Below are 12405 nucleotides of genomic sequence, written 5' to 3'. Positions count from 1 at the left end.
AGAGGTCTATTCTTTCAGGCTATGAGACAGTTATATATAGCCTGTATTACATTAGTAGCTGATTATGGAGTTCAAGTTTGATGAAATAATCAAGAGAATTTCACTGAACTCTGTCAAAGTCTGCAAAACAGAGCCTTGAGAAGAATTCTGGGAGCATTCAAATCATCTCCTATTAAAGCAATGGAAATTGAAGCTTCAATTCCTCCTCCTGCTATTAAATTTGAAAAGGCCTGTATGAACTATGCTCTGAGAGTTGTAAAGATGAGCTCAAATCATATAATCAGAGAAAGAGTCTCTTCTTCATTTCCATCAATTAACTCTGAAAATGAACTGGATTGGAATAGATTTCTTGATTGAAATGAAAATAATTCTTCAAAGAAAATGCCTTCTCAACTGTACAGACTATGCTCTCTGATTAAAAATCAATTTTCTTCTTTAAATGTTGAAAAAGTTGATCATGAGAAGTTATCTCTCTGGAGAGAAAAGCTCGAATCTCTTATAGACTTACAAATAAGTGAACTATCAAAAGAGAAAGAATATGAACAGCATTTGAAGAGAATTTCTACAATCAATATAAAAGACTCTATTCTGGTTTATTCAGATGACTCAAAAAATGAGAACTTGAATAGATTAGGCGCAGGCATTGCTTATACTGAAGATAATATTAATTTTATCTCAGATTTCTGAAATCTAGGCTCTGAATGTGAAGTCTTTGATGCTGAACTATTTGCAATAGTGAAAGCTTTCAAACTCATTGAAATAAAATCTCATAAAAGAGGAAATTGTTTGAAAGAGGCATGAATATTCTCTGATAGTCAAGCTGCTTTAAAAAGACTTAGAAATAGTCAGATTCATAATGATCAAATTAATCTTGAACTGATCTTAAACTCTGTTTTGAAAATTCAAAAGAGAAGAACATCAAAGCTGATAATTCATCTGCACTGGGTTTCTGCTCACATGAATATTCATGGTAATGAATTGGCTGATTCAGCTGTAAAAAAGGGTGCAGAATTAAGCAGATCTATTCAAAAAATTGTGTCCTGATCTTTTATAAAGAGAAAAATAAAAGAATCTTGTTTAGACAAGTGGAATGAAAGCTGGCAGAAACAAAAGAAGAGTATACATTATTCAAGATTTGAAATAAAACCCAAGTGGAAATCTTGTTCAATTAAATGTAAAAAGAAAATATTCTCATCTATAATACAGCTGAAACTAGGACATGGGCCATGGCTATTTCAAATCTTATATACAAAGATTTGATGATAGATTTGACTCAATAGAATGCTCATTCTGCAATACAAATGAGAATTCTGAGTATATTGTAATGCACTGTGCATTATACAATAGTCTCAGAGTCAGATTGAAAGAGAAGTATGATCTAAATCAATTAAATATGAGATTCTTATTCTCAACTGAGACAGGAATTAAATACTTAATAGACTTTCTATCAGAAACTCAAGCAGCTATAAGAAAATGACTAAATTCAGAATTATCTGAGTATGAAGAGGAGGAAATTAATCAGATATAGTCTGTTAAAACAGCTATACACTCTCTTTTAATAATTTGTTTTGTTATAGTCTCTCTTTACTTTATCTTTTTCTTTATCTTTTTCTTTCAATTTCTTTCTATCTATTTATTTAATGTGTCTATCTTTGAGACTGTGTTCTTTTTCTCTTTTCTTTTGTCATGATATTGTCAAATGGTTTCAAAGTATCAAAAGATGTTAAAACACTGCAATTTGTAAACAGTTTTTGTATTCTGGGCTGGAATTTTCTGATTTTGCATATCTGAAATTGATGAATGTATAATAGTTAACTTTACAGACATAGAAAAAACCCTGAGAACTAAAGTTCTCAGGTAGATGTCATAGTCTCTGACTGTATACATCTATAATTGAAGAATAATAATAATAATAATAATCATTACTTACTAGAGAATTGTATTTCACTGTCTTCACATCTTGAACATCTGCTTATTCAAATCTCTGATAGTTGGCATTGTAGTAGTCTCAGACTAATTTAACATATAAGTCTCATTTCTTCTCTGTTCAATCTTGAGAAGTGTAGATGTTAACTCAACAGAAGAGATTTAGTAGAGCTGCTATAGTATAGTACTCTGCAAAAGATTGTTCTGTTTTACTGTAATAATATACCAGTTTATTCCTTGTAGTAACAATAGCCTGCACTATAGCATTATCTCAGACTGAATTTCTTTTTGAGTGATTTAACTGCTTCTTAAGATAAGTAAATAAACTGTTATACATTCACCAGACTGACTGCAGCATTGATGTACAAGTGATTGAGACTGTCTTTGTTGTCTTATAAAACTGAAACAGTAAATCAATCACATATTTCAACTGAGTTCACTTCATATTAGAAAGTTTTAATATCTGAATCTTTTTCTGATTAGAGTGTTGCACTCAATGATCAATTGTCTGATACAATTGAAGAGCTCAAATAGTCATCTTATATATTGAACTTCATCATATTCTAACATTCTGTATCATATTCAGTGATGTGACTGATTTATTTATTTATTGAATATTATGAAATCATTGTTGTTATTTAGAAGAGATATAAATTACATTAACAATGTTTCAAATCTATAATATTTAAATTATTAGTCAATCTATTCAAAATTAACAGTAGTGTTATCAAAAAGCATTATCAAAAAGTAATATTAAAAAGTGTTATCAAAAAACATTATCTTTTACAAAGTGAATGTAAAAGTTACTTGAGTAATCACTTTCATCTCATTCTCATTTCAAGAATCAGTCATCTCATTATTCTTCATCTCAATGTTATGATTCTTTATCAGTGTTTGCATCATAAGTTGAATCATATGAGTAATGCAGAAGATATGATCTTGTTTATTATTTCAGAAATGCAAAGTCAATTTTTGCTCTAAGCTCTTTATCATAGTGTAGTTATTCACAGTATTATCAGTTGTAATTGTAAGAAGACTGAGACTAATATCTTAATAGTCATTTTTAATCACAGTTATTAATATCTCTGTTATATAATCCCTAGTATAACTACTGATCAATGATTCAAATTCAATTAATATCTCTCAATAAGTTCAGTTCTTATCAATGTAATAACATGTAACTCTTATAAATGCAAGATTATTTGTACTAGTTCATGTATTCATTGTGAGAGACACTCTTTGATGATTCTTCAACTCTGATTCTAGATATTGTATATTGACTTTGTAGTGTATCTTAAGATTGAACTGAAGACAGAATTGATGTGAAATATGAAGATTTGAATTAAGCATTTGAAGAAGTGTTCAGAATTCAGGGTTTTCAATTGATTGAAGAGAAAGATTCAGAGATATATATATACAAAGTAATTATTCACAGAAGTTATCAGATGAGAGTTGTGAAATCAGAGTACTGATATAAAGTTGTTTTTACATGATTTTCTTCAAATTAGAAAGTTAGTGTTATTAAAAATTATTATCTGATAGAGTAACTTATCAGCTCAGTAGTAATTTTCTGATTATTTTTCTTTTATTATCTACATTCTGATGACTTCAGATGTCAGAAAATTTCTTCAGAGCTATAATCAGTTTATGATGAATATTTCTGAATGAAGTTGCAGTGATTGCAGCAGAGAGATGACTCTTCAGTAATCTATAATATAATCTGTTAATAATTATTTCATAGTTCATCTCAATGTTTGTGTTAAGTTTTTCATAAATTTCATAATCTGAAATCAGATGTGAAGAATGAAGTGATTATTTATTATAATTGAAAGAGAGTATTCTGTGTTGAATTATAAACAACATAGACTTTGTAATTCACAGTGATTTCTTGAAGAGTTTATGAATCTTTAATAGAAGTAAAAGAAGTGAAAGAAGTGAATTCAGAAGATATGATAATAATTTGAGAAAGATAATAATTTATTTTCAATAACTGATCACTGATGTGTGTAAGAAGAATTAATATAAGAGAAAATAATCTTGTTTCTTAACTTAGTTATAATTTTAGTACTAACTCAGATTGGAATATCATTAATATATAAAAGTAAATAAACAATCTTGATTAATCTCTATCATATTTCTTGAAATATATTAATATTGTGAAAGAGAGTATTATCAAATTACATTATCAGATGATATCATTAAAAATATATTAATATTGTGAATATCAATGTTGAAAAAAATGTTGATACTTATACATTATAGTGATTTGTGAATCATGATAGTTAAATATATATATATATATATATATTGTTCCTGACTTGATTACAACTTGTACAATAATTTTTAAAAACTCAAAATTAATTTCAATTATTAATAATTATGAACTTATAACTAACTAATATAAAAAGAAAAAAACTTTTTCTACTTATTATCTTTCTTCTCTTTCTTATTCTTCTTATTATTCTTCATAATTCACTTCTCATTCTTCTTCTTCTTCTTCTTCTTCTCATCTGAGATGATAATTATCTCAAAATCTCTCTTCACTGTCTTCTCAGAGAAGAGTTCTCACTGCTTCTCTTCAGTCAGGTTAATCTGTGCCTTAAAATCTCACATTTTCTAGTCTGCTGTCTCAGGTTCCACCTTAGCAGTAAGCAGATTGACATGCTCAGAGAGTAGAGCTGTCTTCTCAATGTTCTGAATTATAAAGTGTATTCAAGACCTGAACAAGGCCTTAATTCTCTTCTTCTCTGTCAGCTTCTGCTAATCAATTAGAGAACAGAAGTATTATCAAAAATCATTATCTCTTAATAAATAAAAAACTTATCAGTTTTGACTTCTTTGTCTTCTGCTTCAACATCTTCTTAATCTTCTTCTATCATTACTTATTTACAGTAATACTCTTCTTCTCTCTCTCTCTCTTCATCTTAGTCTTAAATCATTCTCAGAACTTCTTCTAGTCTTATTACTACTGTATAAGACTCTTCACTGTCTTCTTCTTCAATCTCTTACAGATGGCATCATTCATATTATTTCTATACTTAGTTCAGTCTAAATCTATCAGAAGTGTTACTTAAAATTGTTATTATTCTACTTTCTTACAGAGTCTCTTCAAGACATTATAATATGTCTTACAATCTGTCTTCTCTTACTTAAATGTCTTCTTCTTCTCTCTCTTCAATCTGTGACAGCGCTCACGCGCCTTGATAGTTCACAGAACTGCAGAATATTTGAAGAGAGATGATATGATTGATTTCAGTGAGTGTTGAAGAGAGATAAAGGCAGAAGAGATGGCCAGAAATGATATAATAATGATAATAATAAGAATGATGATGATAATAATAATAATGATGATAATAATGATGATGATAGTGATAATAATAATAGTGATGATAATAATGATGATAATGATAAAAGAGAGAGTGCATTGAAATATATTACTGACTTATCAAATATAAAGAGACTTAAAGAAAATATTAACAGCTTTCAGCAATGTATAGAAACAGCTACAGTGTTATATAACAATATCATCTTCATTCAATACATGCACTGTTGATATTCTTTGTATGTAGTTATTATATAATCTGTATCAGAAATACATGCAGAAAACAGATCTTTATTACTAGTAGACTAACCGTGTGACCGTGTCTGAGACCAGGACCAAACTTTACAGTTGTCATGTTGCCTAAAAGCATTACTCCTGATCATGGTTTGTGTTTATCACATTGATTTCAAATCATGTTATTTCAAATATTAAAGATCTCAGATTCACTTTTCAAATAAAAATCTAGTTCTGAATAAAGAATATGTTTGAATTCTTAGTTACATTTTCATTCTGATCTCATTATTGAGAATGGCATCAAATGAAACTATGAAATCACTTCTCACTTACATAATATCATAACATAGTGCTCATTTGTTGAAAATTCAACAGAGAGTGTTATCAAATATTATTACTTTTCTGAACACAGATCATAATTCATATAATTTTAATTATGAAAAAAATATAAAATACAAAAAAAAAACAAAAAACAAAAAACAAAACAAAAACAAGAAAAAAAAAAAAAAAAGAAAAGGAAAAGAAAAAAACAAAAAATAAAAAAAAAAAAAATCAAGGTCACAGAGCTGCAGTACTCTCAAAATACTCACTCTTCAGAGTCTTTGCAATGTTCATCATCAACTGTGTATCTCTCACAGTGAGAGTAACACAGCTGTGATGAGTCATTGTCTTAATATCATCTAATAAATAATCAGTATATATCTGTATAAATGTGAATATTTAGAAAACATACACTTAAAAAGTGTGGCCAGAGTGGACTCTGCTGTCACTTGAATGACATCAAGAACAGAACACTGAAATCAATGATTTCTCTCATTGATTTCACAGACAAGGCAGGTGAAGATGATCTTGAAAAATATAAGATTCTCTGACTTCTGATAAAAATGAATCTCACAGAGAGACTCTATTTTCATGATATCAGAGACTGAGTGTTATTAAAAAGTGTTACTTTCATGCAATACACATACACTTACTGTGATGATTCACTCTCTGTGCACATAGCTGAGGGTTACAGCTTTTCCACGCTGCATGGCTCTCTCTGAGATGCTGGTGCTGGTTTGCAATCCATGCAGTCTCCCAGTCCAGCACACGCTGCATGTATGCAGCCCTGCATGCTGGGGCTGTGTTGATCATTATGGCCTGGTGTGATACTCGCTTTTCGCGGGCCATGTTTTGTTTGAAGAGGGGGGGAAAGACGCAACTGTGGTTTTATTGAGGGGGGATGAATAATTAGTAATATTGAATGTAATTTGATTCTTCTGCATTTAAAATTTGATTAGTCTATACTCTTCAATTTGAGAGTTTCTAAGAGTGTTTTAATAGTTTTCATACTGGCTTGAACTTAGTGATGAGTTGAAGAAGAAGAGAAAAGAGAGAAGAAAGAAATGAGAATAACTTATCTTTATAATATGAAAACAGAGAATTGCTGTAATCATTCTCTCTAGCAACAAAGATCTGTTTTCTGCATGTATTTCTGATATAGATTATATGATAACTGCATACAAAGAATATCAACACTGCATGTATTGAATGAAGATGATGTTGCTATGCAACACTGTAGCTGTTTCTGTATATCTCTGAAAGCTGTTAATATTTTCTTTGTCTCTTTATATTTGATAAGTCAGTAATATATTTCAATGCACTCTTTCTTTCATCATCATCATCATCATCATCATCATCATCAATATTATCACTATTATCATCACTATTATCATCATCACTATCATCATCATCATCACTATCATCATCATTATCATATCATTTCTGGGCCGCCTCTTCTGCCTTCACCTCTCTTCAACACTCACTGAAATCAATCATGTCATTCCTCTTCAAATATTCTGCGGTCCTGCGGACCACCAAGGCGCATGAGCACTGTCACAGATTGAAGAGAGAGGAGAAGAAGGCATTCAAGTGAGAAGAGACAGATCACAAGACATGTTATAATGTCTTGAAGAGGCTCTGCAAGAGAGCAGAATGATAATGATTTTAAGTAATACTTCTAATAGATTTAGACTGAACTAAGTATAGAAATAATATGAATGACACTGCCTGTGAGAGATTAAAGAAGAAGACAGTGAAGAGTCTCATACAGCAGTGATGAGATCAGAAGAAGTCCTGAGAATAATTTGAGTTCAAGATGAAGAGAGAGAGAGAGAAGAAGAGTATTACTATAAATAAGTAGTGACAGAAGAAGATTGAGAGAATATTAAAGTGAGAGATAAAGAAGTTAAAACTGATAAGTTTTTTACTTATTGAGAGATAATGATTTTTGATAACACTTCTGTTCTCTAATTAATTAGCAGAAGCTGGCAGAGGAGGAGAGAATTGAGGCCTTGTTCAGGTCTCAAATGTGCTCCATGATTCAGAACATTGAGAAGGCAGCCCTGCTCTCTGAGCATGCCAATCTGCTTACCACTGAGGTGGAACCCAAGACAGCAGACCAGGAAATGCGGGATTTTGAGATGCAGGTTGACCTGGCTGAGGAGGAGCAGTGGGAATTCTCCCCTGAGAAGGCAGTGAAGAGAGATTTTGAGATGATTATCACCTCAGATAAGAAGAAGAAGAAGGAGAAGAAGAATGAGAAGTAAATTATGAAGAATGATAAGAAGAATAAGAAAGAGAAGAAGTAGATTTTTTTCTTTTTATATTAGTTAGTTATAAGTTTAAGTTTTTAATTATTAATAATTAAAATTGATTTTGAGTTTTCAAAAATTATTGTACAAGTTGTAATCAAGTCAGGAATGATATATATATATATATATATTTAACTATCATGATTCACAAATCACTATAATGTATAAGTATCAACATTTTTTCAACATTGATATTCACAATATTAATATATTTTTAATGATATCATCTGATAATACAATTTGATAACACTCTCTTTTACAATATTAATATATTTCAAGAAATATGATAGAGATTAATCAAGATTGTTTGTTTACTTTTATACATCAATGATATTCAATCTGAGTTAGTACTAAAATTATAACTAAGCTAAGAAACAAGATTATTTTCTCTTATATTAATTCTTCTTACACACATCAGTGATCAGTTATTGAAAATAAATTATTATCTTTCTCAAATTATTATCATATCTTCTGAATTCACTTCTTTCACTTCTTTTACTTCTACTGAAGATTCACAAACTCTTCAAGAAATCACTGTGAATCACAAAGTCTATGTTGTTTACAATTCAACACAGAATGCTCTTTTTCAATCATAATAGATGATTACTTCATTCTTCACATCTGATTCCAGGCCATGAAATTTATGAAAAACTCAACACAAACATTGAGATGAACTATGAAATAATTATCAACAGGTTGCATTGCAGATTACTGAAGAGTCATCTCTCTGCTACAATCACTGCAACTTCATTCAGAAACATTCATCATGAACTAGTCATAGCTCTGAAGAAATTTCCTGACATCTGAAGTCATCAGAATGCAGACAACAAAAGAAAAATAATCAGAAAATTACTACTGAGCTGGTAAGTTGCTCTATCAGATAATGATTTTTGATAACACTAACTTTCTAATTTGAAGGAAATCATGTGAAAATGACCATGTATCAGTACTCTGATTTCACAACTCTCACCTGATAACTTCCATGAACAATTACTTTGTATATGTATATCTCTGAATCTTCCTCTTCAATCAATTGAAAACCCCGAATTCCAAACACTTCTTCAAATGCTTAATTCAAATCTTCATATTCCACATCAATCCTGTCTTCAGTTCAATCTTGAGACACACTACAAAGTCAATATGCAACATCTAGAATCAGAGTTGAAGAATTATTGAAGAGTGTCTCTCACTGTGAATACATGAACTAGTACAAACAATCTTGCATTTATGAGAGTTACATGTTATTACATTGATGAGAACTGAACTTATCAAGAGACATTAATTGAATTTGAATCATTAATCAGTAGTCATACTGAGGATTATATGGCAGAGGTATTAATGACTGTGATTAAAAATGACTATTGAGATATTAGTCTCAGTCTTCTTGCAATTACAACTGATAATGCTGCAAATAACTACACTATGATGAAGAGCTTGGAGCAAAAATTGGCTTTACATTCCTGAAATGATAAACAAGGTCATATCCTCTGCATTGCTCATGTGGTTCAACTTGTGATGCAAACACTGGTAAAGAATCTTAACATCAAGATGAAGAATAATGAGATGGCTGATTCTTGGGATGAGAATGAGATGAAAGTGATTACTCAAGTAACTTTTGCATTCACTTTGCAAAAGATAATGTTTTTTGATAACACTTTTTGATATTGCTTTTTGATAATGCTTTTTGATAATGCTACTGTTAATTTTGAATAGATTGGCTAATAATTTAAATATCATAGATTCAAAATATTACTAATGCAATTTGTATCTCTTCTAAACAACAACAACAATTCTATGATATTCAACAAATAAACAAATCAGTCACATCACTGAATATGATACAGAATGTTAGAACACAGTGAAGTTCAATATATGAGATGACTGTTTAGACTCTTCAATTGCATCAGATGATTGATCATTGAGTGCAACACTCTGATTGAGAAAAGATTCAGATATTGAAACTTTCTGATATGAAGTGAACTCAGTTGAAATATGTGATTGATTTACTGTTTCAGTTTTATAAGACAACAAAGACAGTCTCAATCACTTATATATCAATGCTGCAGTCAGTCTGGTGAGTGTATAACAGTTTATTTGCTCATCTTGAGAAGCAGTTGAATCACTCAAAAAGAAATTCAGTCTGAAATGATGCTATAGTGCAGGCTATTATTACTGTAAGGAATAAACTGGCATATTACTACAGTAAAACTGAACAACCTTTTACAGAGTACTATGCTGTAGCAGCTCTACTAGATCTCTCTCATTGAGTTAACACCTACACTTCTCAAGATTGGACAGAGGAGAAATGAGACTTGTATGTCAAATTAGCCTGAGACTACTACAATGCTAACTATCAGAGATTTGAATAAGCAGATGTTTGAGATGTGAAGACAGTGGAATACAATTCCCTAGTAAGTAATGATCTTTGATAATACTTCATATCTCATAGGACTATAATACTAACTTTGAAACAGAACTTACATACATTGATTGCAACTGAAAATCAGGCAAAACTACATACTTGTAAAACTGAATTTGATCATTATCTTCAAGATGATCTGACAAATTTACACGCCAAATCAATTCTAGAGTTATGAAAAATTGTTGAGAGTACATATTCAACTGTTGCACTGATGATGTGTGATATTCTAACAATTCCATTGATAGAGGTGAGAATGAAGTGAAAGTTCAACTCAAGTTGAGATATTTATCACTATCACTGGGGACAATTACAAGGAGAAACAATCAAGAAACTCATGATTGTAAAACATGGAATTATCAGACAGTTTAATACCTCTGATCACAGTATATCAGAGAAGTGTAGTTTTCATGAGAAAGTGGAGAATAAACTTACACAAGAATGTATTTAGTTGTTTCATGAGCATTATCAATAATTGTTACCAAATTCTGATTATATAAGCAATCACTGAATGAACTGAATGGGACTGATTTTAATCTTCAGTCCCAGTCCCATTCTGATTTTAGAAGAATGATCATCTTTCACAGTTTATCCTGAGAAATTACTCTCATTTCACTGTTCTTGAATTAAATCTGGTCATTTTTCACACCATTTCTCTCAGAAATGGTCCATTTTCAGATTTTTTTGAGGCTTGGTCCTGGTGGGACTCACGCCAAGAAATGTATGAGACCAGACCAAATGGGACCAAATGTGAAATTCATGGTCCCGCCGGCCAGTCTAATTACTAGAATAAATGATTACAGCAATTCTCTGTTTTTATATTATAAAGATAAGTTGTTCTCATTTCTTTCTTCTCTCTTTTCTCTTCTTCAATCAATCAATAATTTCAAGCTGATATGAAAACTATTAAAACACTCTCAGAAACTCTCAAATTGAAGAGTATAGACTAATCAAATTTCAAATGCAGAAGAAATCAAATTATCTTCTACAGATTCAATTACTTACTTCTTCTCAAATAAAACAGCAGTTATGTCTCTTCCCTTCTCAATCAAATGAAACATGGCCCGTGAAAAGTGAGTACCACGCCAGGTCATAATGATCAACATGGTCTCAGCACACAGAGCTGTATATACACAGTATGTACTGAACTGAGAGACTGTATGAGTTGCAAATCAGCAGCAGCATTTCAGAGAGAGTCATGTAGTGTGAGAAAGCTGTAACTCTCAGTCATATGTGCAGAGAGTGAATCACTGCAGTAAGTGAATATGCATTAAAGTAATACTTTTTAATAATACTCAGTCTCTGATATGATAAAAATAGAGTCTCTCTGTGAGATCTGTTTCTATCAGAAGTTAGAAAATCTTATATTTCTCAAGATCATTTTCACACATCTTGTCTGTGAAGTCAATGAGAAGAATCATCAATTTCAGCATTCTGCTCTTAATGTTATTTAAGTGACAGCAGAGTTCATTCTGATCACACTTTTTAAGTGTATATTTTCTAATTATTCACATTTATATAGATATATACTGATTATTTATTAGATAATATTAAGACAATGATTCATCACAGCTAGACTGGCTGCTGAGATCATGAATTTCACGTTTGATCCCATTTGGTCTGGTTCCATACATTTCTTGGCGTGAATCCCGCTGGGACTGGCTATCAAAAAAACAGGTAAAGTGACTATATATCAGATCTTAAAATGGAACCATGACTTGAAAAAAATGAGAAAGTGATCCCATTTGATTCCATTTAGTCCCATTCTTGGCATAAAGTTACTATTTTTAGACATTTTAAGGTTTTTTTTAGACTATTTTTAATTTTTTAAAAAGTAACGCTTTTTGGTAACGCTCAAATGAGATTTAAAG

General features: G+C 30.6%; 2 protein-coding genes across 2 annotated transcripts; one reads left to right on the top strand and one right to left on the bottom strand.

Annotated features, from left to right (window-relative positions):
- Nucleotides 1–6040: 6040 nt before the first annotated feature.
- On the bottom strand, nt 6041–6652 carry BDCG_16681 (uncharacterized protein; the record flags this gene model as incomplete). The annotated part of the gene is made up of 2 exons (XM_045425883.1): nt 6041–6162; nt 6457–6652. 2 exons carry the CDS (start codon nt 6650–6652, stop codon nt 6041–6043), a joined length of 318 nt encoding a protein of 105 aa, XP_045280304.1.
- Nucleotides 6653–7839: 1187 nt separating this feature from the next.
- BDCG_03100 (uncharacterized protein) lies at nt 7840–8070 on the top strand (the record flags this gene model as incomplete). The annotated part of the gene is made up of 1 exon (XM_045418696.1): nt 7840–8070. One exon carries the CDS (start codon nt 7840–7842, stop codon nt 8068–8070), a length of 231 nt encoding a protein of 76 aa, XP_045275210.1.
- Between the last annotated feature and the right edge of the window lie 4335 nt (nt 8071–12405).

This window comes from Blastomyces dermatitidis (genome assembly GCF_000003525.1).
Source record: "Blastomyces dermatitidis ER-3 genomic scaffold supercont1.3, whole genome shotgun sequence".
Taxonomy (NCBI): Eukaryota; Fungi; Ascomycota; class Eurotiomycetes; order Onygenales; family Ajellomycetaceae; genus Blastomyces; species Blastomyces dermatitidis.
This window is presented reverse-complemented; position numbering and strand designations above follow the sequence as displayed.